Consider the following 20877-nt stretch of genomic DNA (forward strand, 5'->3'; position numbering starts at 1 on the left):
GATAACACATCTTCATTCTGTAAACAGTTGAATTGTGAGGCATTTAATTTGATAATAAATTATATTTTTTCTCAAAAAAGCTTCAACCGAAAATCTAAATTGAAGGTACAGCAAATGAAACATTTTTTTCAGTGGCATTTGGTTACTTTTTCTCTCAACTCAATTTTTCGATGAGTTCGACGAGTTCGATAACTCGTCTGGTTGGGTTCCACTCCAAAACACTCCAAACACAGTTTAGTCGCGTTGAAATCACGTTCGCATCGCGTTTACTATGTCAAGTCCGGGCGGTTTGCATTTGATTTCCGCCTACGTGAACAAATGAGCTTTTCCGCAAACGAGCCCGCGCCCGCATCGCATCGCGTTCACTATGTCGTCGGCCTCAGGTCTAGACGCGGGCTCTGTTTTTATTTTGCTCTGTTGCAGAGGCCCTTTCGAAATATTTTCCGTTGTTTTTGTTTTCATCGACATCGAATGTCGTGATATTCAAGAAATTTCAATACATATTTGTTGAACGCAGAGTGTTTATCCGATACACTGTGAAGCATTTTGTCTATAGCTAGAAAATGGATGATAACCTCTGCCGGGAACTGCTGGACAACTTACACATTGAACAAACGAGGAAAACCAACCTAACGGAAATCAAAAACAAGCTTATTTCTGTCAACAGCTCGTCTATTTCTAACAGCTTTCTGAAATCTCCAGAGCTTCTAAATTGTCTAGAGGATAGTAACAGGTACTCTTCGGCCATAATTACAATTTAGTGCCAAATACAGATTGATATTATGCTTCCAGCGAACAAGCATTGCTAGTATGTGATATACTCTCGCTTTGCATGGGCAATTTGTCGCTGGACGAATCTAGCGAGGTTAAAAGCGTTATCGAGAAATCGTTGAGTCATTCCAACCCGAGCGTTCAAGCCTTTGGCTTGCGTGAACTACGCCGCATACTAGTTTCTCCCCCGGATTTGTTCCTTACGGAAACGCTGATTCTGCTGACTATCAAATGCTTGGCCTCGGAGGAAACAAGCGTGGGAACCGCCTCGATCGATATACTGGTCCGGATGCTGCCGAAGTTTGTTCATCTGAGAAGCGTCCAAGAGAATCTTGATGTTTTGCTGGGTAAAAATGACATAATCCGGTGCCGCTTGTACGAAGTAGCCGTGAAGTTGGGCCAACAATCAGAAGTTTTGCTGGATTCGGTGGAAAAATATTTGCAGAGAGCGCTGCACGATTTGGACGAGGATGACATTTTGCTACAGTTAAACGTTCTCCAGGTTTTGTCGGAACTATCTACGAAATCCCATGGCATGGCTTATCTGGAAAATAATGGCGTACTCGATAAGGTTATGAAGAAAACTGAGAGTCTGGAGCAGAATCCGTTGGCCTCTCTTTTGATTCCGGGTTTTATGAGATTCTATGGCAGTATTGCGGCAAGTCAGCCTGTAAAGATTTACGATTGCTACCCGAAGGTTATTGGTATGCTGTTTGATTGCTTACTTTCGGAGGATTTGACGATTTTACCCACTGCGTATGATACTTTAGGTCAGTATTCAGGAAGGGATTCTTGACGGAGTCATCAGTGTTATTTGTTTCAGGCTGTATTGCTTTTTCGAGCGAAGGAAAGCGGCAGATTCATTATAAATATGGTGCACTGTTGAAAAAGACGCTGAAGCATTTCAACGCGGTCATTAAAAATCTTCCGAATGACTTAAAATTGAGGCTTTTGAGCTGCTTGCAAGTTTTATTCTCTGTTGAATCGTCTACAGCAGATAATCAGATATCGTAAGATCAGTCGCATAATCTATTGACATCACATAATCTATAACAATCTAATTCATTTCGTAGAACCATTACCCAAACCTGGTACTGTGATTTTGCAGAGGAAGAAAATCTCAATCTGGTAATGGACTTTATCCGCAACCCTTTTCCGGATATGAAGCGAGCCGCGTTGGCGCTCCTAAAGGCAATCATAACTCACCGATGGGGACAGGTTTACCTGTTGAATACGGGAGGCTTCATAGAGTACCTGCTGGCCCGACAGCAGGAAGCTGATAAAGATGTAATTCTGGACAAGTACGAGATCATTCGGCAGCTGGCATCTTCTACGGTTTTCAGTGGGCAGATCATGTCCGACTTGAAGAAATACGTTTCCGAGGGAGCCTTCTATTTGCAGGGCATTACTGAGGTCGTTTTCGAAGGCGCTTCCTAAGGCTTCGTCATTTGATTATGATTGTGTTATTTTATTGTACCGGGTGAATAAAGTATTGAAACCTTACCATTCGAACGCTTTCAATCTACACATATTTTAGGACAATGTGATATCGGTTTAAAAGTCAGACATCTGGGTATTATAAAAGAAAACATTGGAAAATCTTCAAGATTTCAAGTCTTCTTTGCTTGACGGGATGGGTCAAACTCGATTAACGCATCAGCTTCATCGCAGGCTACGAAAATGAGCTGGCCGTTTCGCGGATCAACTCGGGTGACCGGAAGAGATTCATCTTTATCCACTAGAATTTTCTGAAAGTGAAATATGCTATCAATCCAATGGGAAATGTCTCACTTTTCATTACCGCTTACCTTCAGAACTTCCGCCTTCGATTGTCCTTTTGCTCCGAACATGCAGACTTTTGCATTGTTTATCAGCGGATAAGTCATTGTAACTCGATTAGGCGATGGTTGAGGGGAGTCCGTAATGGGAGCGATCAATTTTGTTTTCTCGTCCAGCAGAGGATGTCCTGGCAACAGAGATGCCGTGTGTCCATCGGAACCAACTTCAAGAATTAACAAATCAAATGATGGAATATCGCTGGAGTTTCCCATCTCAAAAACCTTTCTGATTGTTTATTTTCATATTCGACAGCTGCTTCAGTTGGCCCCAGAGAACAATTAACTGGAAAAAATGCCGATCTCGGAACTTCATCACGACGACTCCACAAATCTCGCTCGAAAATGCCATATGTAGAGTCTTTATCGATTACCGGCACAAGTCGTTCATCGCAGAAGAATATTTGCCGCTTGCTGAAATCGGTATGAAAATCGTGCATCCCATCGGCAACTATTTCCGCAATTAATCCACCTTGAACAATAAAAAGAGAAAACGCACAAAATTTACTAGATGACATTGATTTGCCACCGGTTACGATTTATTACCTGAAACTCCCAATCGGAATATATCCCGCTCTGCTATAGCTTTATCTGCGAATATTGAGAGAAGACCCAAAATTTCATCGCAGATAGCACCACCAACGCGATAGTACTTCAAACTTGAAGACATTCTAGGAAATAATCTCACACTTTAATTGCTGGATGAACATGAATGAGGATCACTGTGGTAAATATTATTTATCTGTATTCAAATGATGTCATCCAATGAGCTCCACCATTCGTTAAATGTCAATATTTTGTGGGAATCATACATCTACGTTTAAAAATGAATAACAACTGAGCCTCACATGTTTCATGAACGAAGGAACATCATAACTGAACTTGGATATCGGATACAAACGATGATTGCCACTGTCTCTGCGGTGGGATTTTGGACGGCTGCGCACTTGAAAAGTCGGACAGGAACTACGAGAACTGATTTTAACCACACGATTCAACGATATATATTTCCGAAAACCTTTTTTTTGATTGACTATAAACAGATTCATTTCAAGCGGTCCACTTTGGCCAACTAGCTACTTGTTTCCGTATTGATAGATATGGAAATTAAGTACAAATAGAACTTCATCTGAATTGATTTCTGTCTCTCTATCGAGATCAGTTTCTCTCCTATCTGAAGCTTAATTATAGCAGATGCAAGCTGACTCTAGTGAGATGACTATATATGAGTTCACTTCTGTTGATCAAGAAAGTTTGTTGCGGAAAGTATTATTTATCCTAGGGTTGCTCCAACATATGCCGGCCCCTGTTGAAAGGAGACACCTTTCAACCGACATATCTGCGTCCAGTGCTGCTGGTGGTATGATGATGCTTCCTTATCCTCCGGAGACTGTTATCCGTCTGGTATTATCCTCACATCATGGTTGGGACATCGGACTCTGACGAGTTTTATTCGGTTCGGCTGCTTTCCTATATTCCATGGTTGCGGTGACCTTCTTGAAGCGACGGAAATGCAGTTTTCGGGAATCCAGGGTCCATCTTGTTGTCATCGGGGTTGGGCGTACTCAATGGTGGTCCATCGAAGCAGCCGTGGGTGCGTTACATATGCCGGAGTAAAAAAATCCTTTATTTTTTGAAAATTCAATTAATACAATACTTACAGGGTACGGAGGCTCAAAGGCCTCCGTTAGTTGCGCAGTACTGAGTACTGCGATGGAAGAACCTAGTGGTCATCTGAGCAGATGCCGGGTACTTCAGTAGGCCCAGCTGTTTGTTGGATAGGCAGCACACCTATCTTTGTGATGCCTCGTTGGTATTCTCCTTCTGCTGTTCGGACGTCTACAACACGGATATTTCCATCGTCTCCATGGTATATTTTGGTGACTCTTCCGTATCTCCATTTAAGAGGCGGCAGATTATCGTCCTTAAGGAGGACCATCGTTCCTATGGCGACGTTGTTTCGTATGCGAGTCCACTTGGTACGTGGATGAAGACCAGACAGGTAATCGATCGTCCAGCGTTTCCACAACCGCCGAAGAAGCTCTTGATTACGTTGCCAACGATCGAGTCGGTTTTGGGGTACATCAGACAGATTGGGTTCCGGGAAGCAAGTGAGAGGACGATGGACGAGGAAATGACCTGGTGTCAAAACTTCCAAGTCATTGCCATCAGCCGTAAGTGGAGTCAGTGGTCGAGAATTCAAGCAGGCTTCGATGCGGGCCAGCAGAGTGACGAATTCGTCCTGGGATAGGATCGAGTTTCCTACGGTTCGACGGAAGTGCTGCTTGAAGGACTTCACCGCTGCTTCCCATAGCCCACCGAAATTTGGGCTGCGTGGCGGAATGAATTTAAAGGTTATCCCGTCATCAGCACAACGGTTGACTATTTCGCTTTGATGTTGTTGAGAACGAAACTGCTTGGCTAATTCTTTTAGTTCCCTCACAGTACCCTTGAAGTTCTTGGCATTGTCGCATTCTATGAGGTTCGGTTTTCCTCTTCGGGCGACAAATCGATGCTGCACTGCTATGAACACTTGAGTGGAGAGGTCGTAGACTAGCTCCACATGAACTGCCTTGGTGACAAGGCAAACAAAGATGGCTACGTAGCATTTTATTGGTGGAGCCCTGCTGGCTTTGCGACAATGGAATGGTCCACAAAGATCCACTCCAGTATTGAGGAAGGGTAACGTTGGAGTAACTTGTTGCGATTTTCGCTCATCTCAATCAATTTTGCGTTATCGCCTTCTCGCTCTACTTCAAGGCATGCATCGAAAAGCGGATCTCAACGTCGCCATCATGCCTGTAACGCTGTTCCACATCTAATGCTGTATTTGTAATTGCCGCATGCACACAATGGCCAAAATGTCACACGCACACACACTTAGCACATGCTCACTCACCTTTTGAAGCGTGACGCTCCCTGATTGGCTCCCTTTGTCCTCCGCCTGGCACTTTCTCCTGTAGAACGGGAGCCTTTTCTTCGTTGCTCGAGCGAGACGGTAAACTCAACCGTTCTGGTTGACGATTGCACCACTTCTATCGCTTCGTAGGCGATCCGTGGCTTTGCTTTCGTTGGCATATGTATTGGTGATCGCCAACGTTCGGTTGTGCCACTTCCGTTAGCGAGTATCTTCCGTGAGCGGGAAATAATGTTGCATAAGCGAGCGTTACTGTGTTGCGTGTGCTATGTGTGCCAGTAAGCTATGTGTTGCCAGCAAATGAATCTACAGCAAATGTGACTTAATCATGTAACAAACTCGTTCTGAAGGCAGATCTCCCATGATCTGATCGAGGGTACGAGGACGACAGCGAAAACAGTTTACACATGAGTGCACTACGCTTCGTGCTAAATTTCGAATGCGAAGTGGCCACAATTTTTCCCGGACACATGCTACAAGTAGCTGAGGACCGGCGTGCAAATTTGTCAGGTGATAGTACGTCACAATCGACGTAGTAAGTGGATGTCGTGCAGGTAGGATTACAGGGTGTTTGCTATCTTCGGATATGGCCGCATGCCTAAGTCGACCACGAAGTCGTAGAATTCCATTGACAAGAATTGGTGCAAGTGTTCGTAGATCAGAGTGTGAGTCAACTTGGCCGTGTTTAACCACAGCTGCGATAACCTTGCTGAAAGACTCGAGTTGTGCCAGTCGAACTAGCTTGTTCAAGGCTTCCGCGAGTTCTGAAGTTTGTAGATTTGAGCGATTGATAAGCTTGCTGTTATGAATGAAGCGACGAAGAAGTGCAACGAGACGAACAAGCGCCGGAAACGACGATCGTAAGGAAAAGATTTCATTCGGAGGATGCACCCGCACTGGCAGAGAAACTGTCCATTCTTCCAGCATTTCTGACGGCAATTCGACGGAAGTTTGGGGAATTAGAGGTGGCCAAAAACGCGATGGTTGGCTGAGCCAGGGTGGACCATTCCACCAGGATGCGGTTTCTTGCAATTGTGCTGGCCGCATACCGCGGGAAATTATGTCTGCAGGATTTTCGATGCCTGGAACGTGCGCCCAAATACCGCTTTGTGTAATATGCTGCACTTCAGAAACACGGTTTGCAATGAAAGTTTTCCATCTAGATGGTGTCGATCGAAGCCAATGTAGAGTGATCATCGAGTCTGTCCAGAAGATAGTCTTGACATTCAGCGTTGTACTGGATTGAACTTTATGATACAGATGGCTCAACAGAAGGGCAGATGAGAGTTCCAACCTCGGTAGGCAGATGCGTTTTGTTTCTTCGAATCACCGAGAGGGGCCACCTTAGATTTGGCGGTTAGTAAGCGCACGGCTATTCTGCCGTCATTTGAAACAACTCTCAAATACAAACAGGCCCCGTAAGCCTTCTCAGAGACGTCGCAGGACCCGTACATTTCAAGCACTACGCGATTGGAGGGGTTGCCCACCTTGGGATGGTAATAGATACTAATCCTTGCAAACTGCTGCGGAACTCCAACCAATGCTGCTGATGATACTCGTCTAGTGGATTGTCCCAGGATGTAGACGTTCGCCAGAGAGATTGAACAAATATTTTGGCAAGAACTATTACCGGTCCAATCAGGCCGAGAGGGTCGAAAAGCTTCGCTGTATCCGACAATACGGTTCGTCTTGTGATGTTGGTTGTTTGGGACCAATTGAGTACAGAGTAATGGAGTAAATCGGTCGATGGCTCCCATATTGGTCCATGGGTTTTTATGGTTGCTGGTGAGTCCAGTGCTATTACTGCTCGATGATCGCGTTGGTCGGGAGGTATGGTTGATAATATAGCTGGCGAGTTTGACGCCCATTTGCGTAGATTGAAACCTGCAGACTGTAACAATCTTCGCAGCTGCCTGCACAAGTCTTTTCCTTCTTCAACGTCGACACCGGTAAGCATGTCATCCATGTAAAAATCCTTCGACAGGATTTTCGCGGCTAGAGGAAATTCATTAGCTCCCTGTTTCGACAACTCCAGGAGACATCTTGTAGCCAAGTATGACGCCGAGGCAGTACCGTAGGTGACGGTGGTTAGTTCGAATGTTTTCAGCGGTTCCGAGGAAGAGGACCGCCAGCGAATTCGATGCAGTGGAAAATCGTCAGGGTGGAGGCGGATCTGCCGATACATCTTTTCTGTATCCGTAATAATAGCAAACTGATGAATTCTGAAGCGAAGCGAAATGTCTAGAATGTCAACCTGTAGAACCGATCCCACTATTAACGCCTGATTCAGCGAAAATCCGCTGTCCGTTCGACAAGAGGCGTCAAAGACCACCCGTAATTTGGTGGTTGTACTATCCACCTTCTCTACTCCATGATGAGATAAGTAGTAAGACGGAAATGTGTTATCCGTGTCGTCGATATAGTTCCATTCCCAGTAGCAAATCTATTGGCCCTGGCGCATAGAACTTTGGATCAGCCAGTATGACTTCGGATGGAATATTCCAAGCGGACGAATTAATAGTGTTCACTGGAAGCTCACGAGTGATTTTCTTCAATATTTGCAAAGATTCCTCAACCGTAAATTCCGTACAATGAGATCCTATCCGAACGTCAACAGCATGATACGACACGACGAGAGTGTTTCCAACTCCACCAAGTTCTTGGCGAATTGGATAGCGACGAAACTTTAATTTCTGGACCATGTTTTCAGTAATTAAGCACAACTGCGACGCATGATCCAACAGTGCCCTGGCCCATAGGGCGTCTCCACCAGAACCGACAACCTTTATGATTGCGGTTTGCAGCAGAACTGTAACAGGCATCCTTTTTTTTTTATCCAAAATATATATTTTTATTAAGGCTCATATGGCGTCAACCTGACGGGGCCGGGAGTTCAATATTTCGACAATGTTTGCCTTATAACTATGTTAGTAATATGTAACCGATTACTCGCGGTTGGCTCGAGGTTAGTATTACAAGTGTTTTCGTAATTGTGATGTTGCTGTCTCCAATGCTCTGTACCTGTGCCCGACACGGGATACTTCCTTTTGGGATGCAGCTGACCATTAATCAGCAACGCCCCCTAGTCTGTACCCCATATCTAGCGTGGAGCGTCTTCTCGACTCGAGGAATCCATGATAGAATGGTCACTAGCCGGCGCAACTCAGCTCGTGTAGAGTTGTCATGAGCGGTACAACCTTTGGCTCTTGTTGAATGATCAGTGGACTGCACAACCTTTGGCCCGTGTATCTGTAAAGAGTGTGTGTATGTATTGCCGCGACTAAGTAAAAGTTTATAGATCGGATAGGAGGGATATGAAACAGGAACACAACGAAGGAAACATCATTAAACGTTGACATCGGCGTTTCTGAGGAACAGGTATAGATGAAGCAGAAGATCAGGATCACGGCTACCTAAGATATCTCGGACGGGAATATTCGATTGTCTGCTTTTTGCTCTCAGTGCTCTAGAGAGCTGAGAGCGAGCATCATGGAACCGGATACACGACCAGACAATATGCTCGATGACGTGGTAGCCATCGCCACAAGCACAAAGATTGTTTGCTGCGAGCCCAATGCGATAGAGATGCGCGTTTAGGTTGTAGTGATTGGACATAAGCCGAGATATCACGCGAATGAAATCACGACCTACATTCAATCCCTTAAACTAAGCTTTCGTCGAAACCTTAGGGATAATCGTGTGTAACCAGCGACCGAACTCATCTTCACTCCACATGCGCTGCCAACTAACGAGTGTGTCCTGACGAGGAATGTGAAAAAATTCGTTATAAGCAATTTGCCTTTCAAAAAGTGTGCCTTCTGAAGCTAGCGAGTCCGTTTTCTCATTCCCCGGAATCGAGCAATGAGAGGGAACCCATGCTAAGGTAATCTTGAATAATTTTTCGACCAAAACACTCAATAGATGTCTTATTCTTGTTAGGAAATAAGATGAGCGTTTATCAACTTTCATTGAACGAATTGCCTCTATTGAGCTGAGACTGTCTGAAAAAATAAAATAATGGTCGATGGGCAATGTTTCAATGATCCCTAGTGCGTAGTATATCGCACCCAGTTCAGCGACATACACGGAACAAGGATCTTTGAGTTTGAAAGAGGCACTGGAATTTTCATTGAAGATGCCGAAGCCAGTGGACCCGTTTATGAATGAACCGTCAGTAAAGAACATTTTATCAGATCTAACTTTCCCATATTCTGCCGAAAATATCGGCGGAATAGAATCGGAGCGTAGATGATCTGGGATTCCATGGATTTTTTGTCGCATGGACAGATCAAAATTGACAGAGGAATTGCAATAGTATGAGAAGCAAAATTGGTTGGAGATGCCCGGTGAAGGGTGCACTTCATGGGTAAGGAAATCATGGTACAAAGTCATAAAACATGACTGAGGAGTCAGTTGGAGTAGATTTTCGAAGTTATCAATCACCAATGGATTCATGATCTTGCAACGGATGAGAAATCTGTAGGATAATTCTGTGAATCGAAGAGTAAGCGGGGGTACTCCTGCCAAGACTTCGAGACTCATCGTATGTGTCGAATGCAAACACCCCATTGCTATACGCAAGCAACGATATTGTATCCTCTCCAGCTTGAGAATATGAATCCTGGCAGCTGATCGGAAGCAAAAACTGCCATATTCCAACACTGATAATATCGTTGTTTTGTACAACTGAATGAGGTCTCCTGGATGGGCACCCCACCATGTTCCGGTTATTGTTTGGAGAAAATTGATTCTTTGCTGGCATTTCTGTTTCAAATACGCAATGTGTATTCCCCAGGTACATTTAGAGTCAAAATATACTCCAAGGTATTTGAAAAACATCGAGTGCCTGATTGCTTTACCGGATAGGTGAAGCTGGAATTGGGCGGGTTCGTGCTTCCTAGAAAAAACGACCATTTCGGTTTTCTCCGTAGAGAATTCGATACCCAGCTTTAGAGCCCACGTGAACAGATTGTTCAGGGTATCTTGCAAGGATTTTTGCAGAATGGCGGGATTAGTACCCGTGATGGAAATAACTGCATCGTCTGCAAGTTGTCTCAGCGTGCAGTTTCTAGTTAGACAATCATCCATATCATTGACGTAAAAACTATACAAGAGGGGGCTTAGGCAGGAGCCTTGTGGTAGGCCCATAAAACTGTATCGAGAAGATTTCAAGCTGCCATGATTGAAAAACATGTGCTTTTCTGAGAGTAAATTGTACAGGAAATTATTCAGAATTGGCGAAAGTCCACGATTATGAAGTTTCTCTGAGAGAATTTCCATGGAAACTGAATCAAATACCCCTTTGATATCGAGAAAAACGGAAGCCATTTGTTCTTTACGTTCTTTGGATTTCAGAAGATAGCAGCGCGAGACAATCGTTCGTCCCTTTACCTCGGCGGAAGCCAAACTGCGTATTTGACAGCAAATTGTTCGCTTCAACCCACTTGTCCAAACGAAGTAGAATCATTTTCTCCAACAATTTACGAATACAGGATAACATTGCAATCGGCCTATACGAGTTGTGATCGCAAGCCGGCTTGTTGGGTTTTCGTATGGCTATCACTCTCACTTGTCTCCAGTCATGCGGGACAATATTCAGCTCCAGAAACTTGTTGAACAAGTTCAGCAAACGCTGTTTCGCCAAGTCGGGAAGATTCTTCAACAAGTTGAATTTAATCTTGTCCGACCCCGGAGCTGAATTGTTACATGAGAGGAGGGCAATTGAGAATTCTACCATCGAAAAATTCTCATAATCGCCTTGGAGCGAAATGTCGCGTACAACGCTTTGTGCAGGAACGGAATCGGGACAAACCTTTCTTGCAAATTTGAAAATCCAACGGTCAGAGTATTCTTCACTTTCATTTGTATGGTTCCAGCCACGCATTCTCCTAGCCGTATTCCAAAGAGTGCTCATAGCTGTCTCCCTTGACAAACCATTGACGAACTTCCGCCAATATCCACGCTTTTTTGCTTTAATCAGACCTTTTAGTTTGGCTTCTAGAGCTTGGTACTTTCGAAACCATTCCACTAATCCAGTTTTCTGTAGCAATAAAACAATTATGTTCAAGGAGTTTTACACGTATATATATAGATTTATTTCACGGAACTCTTTCCTGTGTCGATCACTTCGTCACACCCACTCTAACTGACTGTCCTTCCTGTCCACACTACAGGGCCACACTCAGGGATATTAATATTAATTATAAGATAGGTTCAGCTCCGTATCCAGGGGAAAACCCTACAACCCCCCTTTTACAATATTTATTTTATGAGTGCTCAATGAGGTAGATAATCCTTGAACTTAGATGGTACAACACGGTTTCGTTTTTCCATAATGTTACTATCCTGCTCTGGCTGGGGCTGCATCCTCGTTAAAGTAGTTCTTGTAGATGATTCAATATCACAGCTGTTTGTTGGAATGGTTCCCGTTGTCTTCTCCGGTTCAGAATCTCCTGCGTTCGCTGGTTTGTCGATACCGTCTAGTAACTTCTTCAGATGAGCAACATTTCTGCGATACTCTTTTCCATTGGTAAGTGATTTTATTGTTACATCAGCACCAGCTTTCCTGGTTACCTCGAATTCCTCAGGTTCATAATTCGTACTCAACTTGTTCTCTTTCCGCATCCGTTTAACAATAACGCGATCTCCTACTGTGATTTCACTAAACCGGGCTTTGCGCTTCGCATCAGTATACTCCTTTCCCTTTTCTTTTTGAAGTTTGTCGTGATCTCGGTGTTCTTCATTGACTCGAGTGATTGTTGGTACTTCAGGTAGCTTTGTCCTGATTCTTCGACCGAACATAAGTTCTGACGGCGCACGCCCAGTTGTAGGATGAGTTGTGGCATGATACGATAGAAGAAATTGTGATAAAACTTTTCTCCAATCCTGTCCAAGTTGTTGTGCTATCTTCAATCTTTTTAGAATTGAACGGTTCTGTCGATCAACCTCCCCATTTTGTTGCGGCCAGTAGGGAATTGTGTTTATCAGCTGTACTCCTAGATCATCACAAAATGCTTGAAATTCTTCACAATTCGCATTGAATTGAGGTCCATTATCAGCACGTAATGTTAACGGAACGCCATATCGACTGAATATCGTTGACAACTGGTTGATTGTTTCTTTAGACGTAGTATAATTCATTTCGCAGACTTCGATATATCGACTGTAGTAATCTACCACAACTAACAAAGTTTGTCCGTCTGGTAAAGGCCCAAGGAAATCAATGGCAATTTCATGCCAGGCCCCATTCGGCATCTCTTTGCGTACCATAGGTTCTGGAGGTTCCGGCGCAGCGACCAAAATACATCCACGACACCTTTTAACAAAAGATTCCACCGCCGCATCCATTTTCGGCCACCAGACCGAACTGCGAAGATGCATTTTCATCATTCGAATTCCAATGTGGCCTTCGTGTGCAATCTGAAGCACTTTTTCTCGTAAAGATTGTGGGATAACAATTCGGTCTGTTCGCAATAAAATATCCTCACATCGACACAGTTCATTTGCCACGATGCGAAATTGCAACGGCAAATCATGAGACTTTCCGTTTTCCAGACATTTGAGAACTTGTTGAATTTCTACATCTTTCTGAGACTCCCGTACAATATCATCCCATTTTAAAGCTGCGGTGGTGGCAGAGCACAAAGCGATACTTTTGATTACAAGTTCCTCGTTGGAATCGAACGGTACAGCAGGTAGAGTTGTGAGGCGGGACAAGACATCCGCAAGATTTTTATTACCAGGAATGTGGATAACACGATAGTCGAAGGCTTGAAGCCGAAGAACCCATCGTTCAATTCTGGCACAAGGTCTCGAACGATCAGTGAAAAGGAATTCTAAAGCTTTGCAATCTGTCAAAATATTGAATATACTACCATATAGATACGCTTGAAATCGCTCTACACTCCATACCACAGCCAAAGCTTCCTTCTCTGTTTGACAGTAACGCTTTTCGGTATCTGTCAAAGACTTAGACGCACAACTCACCACTCGACATTCACCTTTTTTTATCAGTCTGGATCAATAAGGCTCCTAACCCAAATGGGCTAGCATCAGCCATCACCGAGGTTAAGTCACGTTTATTGAAAAACCCTAGCTCTTGGGCTTCAGCTATAGCTTTTTTTATGTTTTCAAACGATTTCTGTTGATCTTCGGTCCATTTAAAATCAGAATCTTTCCTTAGCAGCGTACGCAAAGGTTCATCAAGTGTTGCTAGATTCGGTATGAATTTGTTGAGGTAATTCGCCAGCCCCAAAAAACTACGTATTTCTGCTTCATTTTCTGGTCGCCGGAACGACATGATTGAGCCCCTTTTGGACTCAGATGGATAGATACCTTTATCTGTTATTTTGTGACCCAAAAATTCAACCTCACTAACATGGAATACGCATTTTTCCCAATTCAATTCAACTTTCCGCTGCTTGAATCTCTTTAGTACCTAAGATAAATGAAAAAAAAAGTTTTTTTTTTTTAAATATGGCAAAGAATTCGCACATGTTATATTTATTCTTTATGTATCATCATCATCAAAATGTTAAGCTTTTACAATCATACCTCTTCCAAACGGTTATCATGTTCTTTACGGTCACGACCTTCAATGATAACATCGTCTAAGTACCAGTAGGTTCCTTGACACCCAGCCAAAATTTGATCCACGACCTTTTGAAACAATTCCGGAGCAGTTACAAGGCCGAACGGAAGGCGTTTGAATCTGTAGAGTCCCTTGCTGCTGATAAAAGTAGTGACATCTCTAGACTCGGGTGCGAGCTCGATTTGTAAGAACGCCTCCTTGATGTCTAATTTGCTCCAGAATCTTCCTTCCCCTAACCTAGCCAGGTAATCGTCCACAGTGGGCATTGGATGTCGTTCTCTGAGAACTGCTTCGTTGACACGACGCAAATCAAGGCATATTCTCGGTTCTCCGTTCGTTTTTCCCACCACTACCAGCGGAGATACCCATGATGCAGGTCCTTCTTTCACCTCAATAATGTCCCTTAGCAAGAGCTGCTCCAATTTTCTGTTTACCGCATCTTCTAGCGGCATGGGAACCCTTCTAAGGGGCTGGAATACAGGTTTAATAGCAGGATCCATGTGTATTTGAACCTGGATGTCTTTGATCTTTGAGAACGTTGTCACTTGAGTAGTAATATTCTGAATTTCTAAGCCAACCTTCAAAACTCCTAGATCTTTAGAGGTTTGATCGCCTAAAAGACAACGCTGGCCTCCCTTGATTACGTAGAACAACGCTCGAGTGGAAAGTTTCCCTAGTTTTACGTCTGCAACGAATGTTCCCATTATTGGCAGTGAGATGTCACTAGCGTATCCCTTCAGCACTCTAGAGCTTCCTTTTGTACTTTGATGAACTACTATTTCACCTTTCTTTAATGTTTCCCACGCTTGATCTGTGATAAGATTGGCATCTGATCCGGAATCTATCAACATATCTAGTCTTACTCCACCGATTTCACATACAACAACGTTTGTTTCGTTCCCAGAATAAAAGGCATAGTAAGTCTTTCCTGACTCCGATTCAACTCCAGTATCATTGAATGTTTCCGAATTCGATTGAGTATTACGGTGTTCAATCATTCGAACCTTATTAGAACTCTTCTCTTGGAATTTCCGGAATCTACATCGCGATCCAAAATGACCCACTCGTCTACAGGAATAGCAGATTTTACCTTTTGCTGGACATACGTCGTTATTAGTTTGATGATCCCGATGACCACAGTTCAGACAAACAAGAGATCTTTGTTCGGATGTAAATGGTTTCTTACCGGTGAATTTCTTCAGAGATAGGTCATTTCGCTTGTTGAATTTGAACACAGGTTTACTGCTGACTTCGAGAACTTTGTGATCACCAATTTGATCTTTAGATTTCACTCCGAAATCCTGTACTTGAGTTTCGACACTTTCGAGAGCTGCACCTAATGATTCAATTTCACTAAGTGAACAATCTTTCTGGAGGATACGTCGCCGAAGCTCCGAAGACAAACATCCCTCTATAATTACGTCTATGATAAAGATTTCAGTAAGGACAGCCCTGGTTTCATCTGAATATTTATCAAAACCGCAGTCGGTGGCTTGTTGACGGAGGCGAAGTACGAAGTCAGCAAACCTTTCCCCCTCCTTTTGCTTCATATTCCTCAAACGGTGTCTCTCAAGACAGTCTTGCTTGCAAGGTTGAAAGAATTCATCCAACGCGTTTATCGCAACATCGTACCACTGCTTCTCGGTAGATACCAATGGAAACTTCTCACAATCCGGAAGATTTTGGAACACTCGTTGCAATTGCGATCCACCCAAGTGCAAGAGTTTGGCCCTTTTCGTTTTTTGATCCACCACATCGAATGCATCAAAAAAACATTGAAGTGCCCCTTTCCAAATTCGCCACTCTTTGTACAGCTTGTTTCTCTCTATGTCATCGCATCGAAACTGAGAAACAGGACGGCTATCTTCCATCTATAAAAAAAAATGAAGAAATTTCCAAATGAAAATTAAAAAAAAAAAAAAAACACGTGCGACATTGAGGTTTATAATAACAGTATTTAAATACAAGTATAATACACTCATCTCGCTTCCCATATCTTAATTAAATGTATTTTCTAATTCGATACGTCAAATCATACCGTGAACAATCAATACTAAATTATCGGTTTGATCGCTTATATACAGTGTTTTTCATCAGTAATCCATTCTCATCAATAGGTTTTAGTTTAGGCTCATCATAATCATACAATATTTGCTTGTAATTAATACAAATTTTTATGGAACAATCCACGTTCATGTTTACGTTATGTAATCCATACATGACGTTTTTGCTCAATAATAACTATTATTATCATAGTCACATGCAATATTTACATCCTACAATCAAACAGGTGAACAATCCATGTTCATTTATTTTTGTTTACGTTCTGTAATCCATACAGAAAATTTTCGTGAGCAATCCATGCTTACACGCTGTAATCCATACAGGTGAACAATCCATGTTCATTTTTGTTCACGTTCTGTAATCCATACAGAATATTTTCGTTAGCAATCCATACTTACACCCTGTAATCCATACAGGTGAACAATCCATGTTCATTTTTTTCACGTTCTGTAATCCATACAGAATATTTTCGTTAGCAATCCATGCTTACACCCTGTAATCCATATAGGTGAACAATCCATGTTAATTTTTGTTCACGTTCTGTAATCCATACAGAATATTTTCGCAAGCAATCCATGCTTTCAACCTGTAATTCATACAGATAATAACCTATGTTCATTTATTTTTATTTACGATCTGTAATCCATACAGATAATTTTCGTGAGCAATCCATGCTACACCCTGTAATCCATACAGGTGAACAACTCATGCTCATTATTTTTGTTTATCTGTTTTCATTTCCAAGCATTCAAGTTTAATCTTTCCTTCTCGCTTCCCCACGGAGAAGGGTATCGTTCTCACCTAAGTGGTGCGGACTCAATCCACTTCATTTTCAAGCAAATTCATGCATGTTTTCAAGCGATTTCTTGCAATAAATTCTTAGACCACCAGAGATGCCAGATTTACAAATATGTTTGTAAATTTACAGACATGTCTGTAAAACACTTTTTGTTTTTGTTGTAGACTTTTTGGATATAACAATATTTCACAGGTTTTTGAAAAATAAAAGGGCTCTATTCATCACATCAAAAATATTCGACTCACCATATGACATTTTCCACAGTTTTAATACAGAAAAGTTATTATATTTAGTTTATATCAATACACATGACGTTAGACCAGCTATTCTCAACCTGCGGCCCGGCAGTCTTTCTGGTTGGCCCATCTGGTGTGTATGAAGTTTGGAACCCGTACTTTTGCCCTGACATCATTGCAGACGAAAGAGAGGATACGGTTATTCACAATTAATGAAAAATTTCATTCTCTGCAGGTAACGAAAAATCTTGAACGAAAATTGTCTCTGATAATAATTTTTTGTTCTAGATAAGATTGTTTTGCTGAAATGCAAGGAGATTTATTGAAAAATAGTAAGGCTAGGGTCAGGACTATGTCTTCTTAGTATTAAAACAAAATCGAATAGAAATTTTCATTCTATTCTCAACAATTTACATTCGCTTTCGGGCCTGCTTATGACGAAATATGGGTTACTGTTCGATATTGTTACCACAGACATAGTTCATGGCTAAGTGGGGATCTAAAACTTGTATAGCCTTGCATGGCGGATGGAAAATATACACTGTATTTTCTTATAAGTTTCATCAACGACAAGACCGCAAACCTTGGTGGATGTCCAATATATCAACGAAGAAATACCGATTTTTATAAAAATTAACAACGCGTATGTATGTGTATGTATGTATGTGTAGATCGTTGAAACATTTAAACACACTTACAACACATAAGTTATTAAGTGGTCCGAAAAATCAATTTTTTCCACTTTTTCCCAAAAATGACAAATGAAAATTAAAAACTTTTGAATCACTGAATCGATTTAGATGATCGACATATAAAATTGAAACTAATGACTTAGCCTTTTATTAAAAAATATTTAACTTGCGAAAAAAATAATTATATTTTAGTAATTATTGATCGTAGTCGTTTTTTATTTTTTTTTTTTGTGACTTTGGACTAGAGGGCGCTATATTTTTATATTTTCCCTTGAAAACTGAGGATTTTTTACATAACATATCTCGATATCAGAGATACTATTTTTTTGTTTTTTTAGATATGATGTTTCAAAGTAATCCGGTGGTTCGAAAAATCATTTTTTCCCCTTTGTCCAAAAATAACTTTCTGCAAAAAATCATAACATTTGAACTACTGAACCGGTTTTGATGATCGATGTATTAAATGGAAGCCAATAAGCAAAATTTGAAAAAATATCACACTTGCGGGACGGATATTAGTAGCATAGTTCTAGTTTAGTCACATATGAATATTGTTCGAAGACTTAAAACATGTTAAATTTACAAATTTATAACTTAAAAACGATAATTATAACATCTCCGATATCGAGATATGTTAGGTAAATAATCCTCAGCTTTCCATAAAAAATATAAAAAAAATATAGCGCTCCTATCTTTAAACGAGAAAACTATGAAAAAATAACTCAATCAATAATTACAAAAACAAGAATTAAATTTTTTCGCAAAAGTAACATTTTTCCAAAGAAAAATAGCTCGTAAGCTTCAATTTGATCATGTCGGTCCAATAGTTCAAGAGTTATGTTTTTGTATTGGGAAAATGGGTAAAATTTGTTTTTCAAACCATTGATTAGTTTTGAAAAATCATATTTCAAAAACGAAAAAAATAGCATCTCTGATATTGAGATATTTTATGTAAAAAATTCTCACGTTTCAAGAAAAAATATAAAAAAATATAGCGCCCCCTAGTCCAAAGCCATGAAAACATTAAAAAACGAGTACAATCAATAATTACGAAAATAGGATCCATGTTATCTGCAAGTTCAATATTTCTCAATTAAAGCTCATTGGCTTCAATTTGATATGCCGATCATCTAAATCGGTTAAGTGGATCGAAAGTTATAAATTTTTAAAAAAAGTCATTTTGGGAAAAAGTGGAAAAAAATGATTTTTTGGATCACCCTAAAATGGAAATGGGCACCCCAATGAAAAAATAAAAAAATACGAGTCTAATGTTTTGCGATAAAGTACAACATTACCACTTTTGACGAAGATTTGAGAACCACTATATTGGTTTGGCATGGAATGGCTGTATATATATACAAAATACAATCTTACGTGCATCACGATGTACAAAGTATTAATGAATATGTGAAAATTAACGTTAAAAGACATTTCCATAGATCTGCACACTTTTACAGACTTTTCCACATTTTTAACAGACATTCACATGTTTTTACAGACTTTTTTTAAAAATCATCTGGCATCTCTTCCTTCCACTTTTTATGGAATATTTTCAAATCGCAGGAGTAAACATTTACGTGACTCTGACTTCGTTTGTTTTTATTTCGTTCGGAAAAACGTTATGTCAAAGAGAGGGGACATTAAAAAGGCGTAGCTCAGTGAAAGGCTGAGATGCTCTTTCAGAGATGCAATGGTTAATTAAACAATTTACGGAAAAATGTAGTTCGTTCATTTTATTGTTTGAATTATTTTTGCCCCTGACAACAATACCTCTTTTATAGTGTTGATTATCATAAGAAAAATAACACTCCTGATCGTTGGATCTCTTTTGACATTTCAATTGGATCTTTTTTGACAGCCGTTTTGATTCAGTCCGCACTACCTAGGTTCTCACCAACACCAATATAAGCTGTGTGACGAAGCGTTACGAATTTTTCTCTACAGATTCAACTCACAAGACCGCCATATTTTTTTTCAATTTGGAGAACTAAATATCGCCAAAAAAAAAACTCCAATTTTCCTCATTTTTCCAATTGAAATTTTGACTCACCTCGAATGTTTACCCTCGTCGCCAGATTTGTAGCAATAAAACAATTATGTTCAAGGAGTTTTACACGTATATATATAGATTTATTTCACGGAACTCTTTCCTGTGTCGATCACTTCGTCACACCCACTCTAACTGACTGTCCTTCCTGTCCACACTACAGGGCCACACTCAGGGATATTAATATTAATTATAAGATAGGTTCAGCTCCGTATCCAGGGGAAAACCCTACATTTTCCTGAATTTTTTGAAAGCGGATGATTTTTCAAGGTAGACCTTTGAACACTCCTTGTCCCACCAAAGTGATGGAGGGCGACGTCGGAAAGTGGTAGCAGGAACACGTTTCTTTTGAGCTTGAAGTGCGCTTTCGTAAATCAAACTCGATATAAAGTTATACTCTTCGAGTGGAGGAAGTTCATGCATTGAAACAAGTGCTTCAGATATTATTTCTGCAAATTTTCTCCAGTCAATATTTTTCGTGAGGTCATACGCAATATCGACTGACTCACGAGAACTTGATTCATTGGCGATCGATAAAATTATTGGCAGGTGATCACTACCGTGGGGATCTTGGATTACCTTCCACGTGCAATCCAGGGATAACGAAGAAGAGCAAAGTGATATGTCTAGCATACTTGCCCGTGCAGGAGGGTTGGCTATCCTAGTTGCTTCCCCTGTATTTAAAACTGTCATGTTGAAGTTGTCGCACAGATCATAAATCAACGTGGCACGGCTGTCATCATAGTGTGACCCCCATGCTGTTTCATGGGAGTTGAAGTTACCTAAGATTAGCCGCGGCTCCGGCAATGCCTAGATGATATAAAAAAAACTGATGGCGGCCGACCATGGTTCTTGGAGGAATATATATCGAGGCAATGCAGAAGTGTTTGCCATTGATTTCTGTCTGGCAAGCGACAACTTCAATG

The 20877-nt window shown here is 41.3% G+C and overlaps 3 protein-coding genes and 1 pseudogene across 3 annotated transcripts; 1 reads left to right on the top strand and 3 right to left on the bottom strand.

The window, feature by feature from the left end:
• Positions 1-450: 450 nt before the first annotated feature.
• On the top strand, positions 451-2274 carry LOC129769995 (26S proteasome non-ATPase regulatory subunit 5). Its single transcript, XM_055772557.1, has 4 exons — positions 451-733; positions 793-1541; positions 1595-1781; positions 1845-2274. Exons 1-4 carry the CDS (start codon positions 564-566, stop codon positions 2206-2208), a joined length of 1470 nt encoding a protein of 489 aa, XP_055628532.1. The 5' UTR covers positions 451-563; the 3' UTR covers positions 2209-2274.
• Positions 2219-3791, bottom strand: LOC129769996 (6-phosphogluconolactonase-like; annotated as a pseudogene).
• Positions 3792-6985: 3194 nt separating this feature from the next.
• LOC129765928 (uncharacterized) lies at positions 6986-7708 on the bottom strand. Its single transcript, XM_055766378.1, has one exon. The coding sequence runs from the start codon at positions 7706-7708 to the stop codon at positions 6986-6988; it is 723 nt and encodes a 240-aa protein (XP_055622353.1).
• Positions 7709-14070: 6362 nt separating this feature from the next.
• LOC129765929 (uncharacterized protein K02A2.6-like) lies at positions 14071-15663 on the bottom strand. Its single transcript, XM_055766379.1, has one exon. It carries the CDS (start codon positions 15661-15663, stop codon positions 14071-14073), a length of 1593 nt encoding a protein of 530 aa, XP_055622354.1.
• Between the last annotated feature and the right edge of the window lie 5214 nt (positions 15664-20877).

This window comes from Toxorhynchites rutilus, chromosome 2 (assembly GCF_029784135.1).
Source record: "Toxorhynchites rutilus septentrionalis strain SRP chromosome 2, ASM2978413v1, whole genome shotgun sequence".
NCBI lineage: Eukaryota > Metazoa > Arthropoda > Insecta > Diptera > Culicidae > Toxorhynchites > Toxorhynchites rutilus.

Bases quoted from the DNA above. Each gene is read 5' to 3' on its own strand.
- LOC129769995 (XM_055772557.1), top strand. From the start codon at position 564: ATGGATGATAACCTCTGCCGGGAACTGCTGGACAACTTACACATTGAA. The intron at 1,542-1,594 runs GTCAGTATTCAG...TATTTGTTTCAG, and splicing joins CACTGCGTATGATACTTTAG to GCTGTATTGCTTTTTCGAGC. The intron at 1,782-1,844 runs GTAAGATCAGTC...TTCATTTCGTAG, and splicing joins ACAGCAGATAATCAGATATC to AACCATTACCCAAACCTGGT.
- LOC129765928 (XM_055766378.1), bottom strand. From the start codon at position 7,708: ATGTATCGGCAGATCCGCCTCCACCCTGACGATTTTCCACTGCATCGA.
- LOC129765929 (XM_055766379.1), bottom strand. From the start codon at position 15,663: ATGAAGCAAAAGGAGGGGGAAAGGTTTGCTGACTTCGTACTTCGCCTC.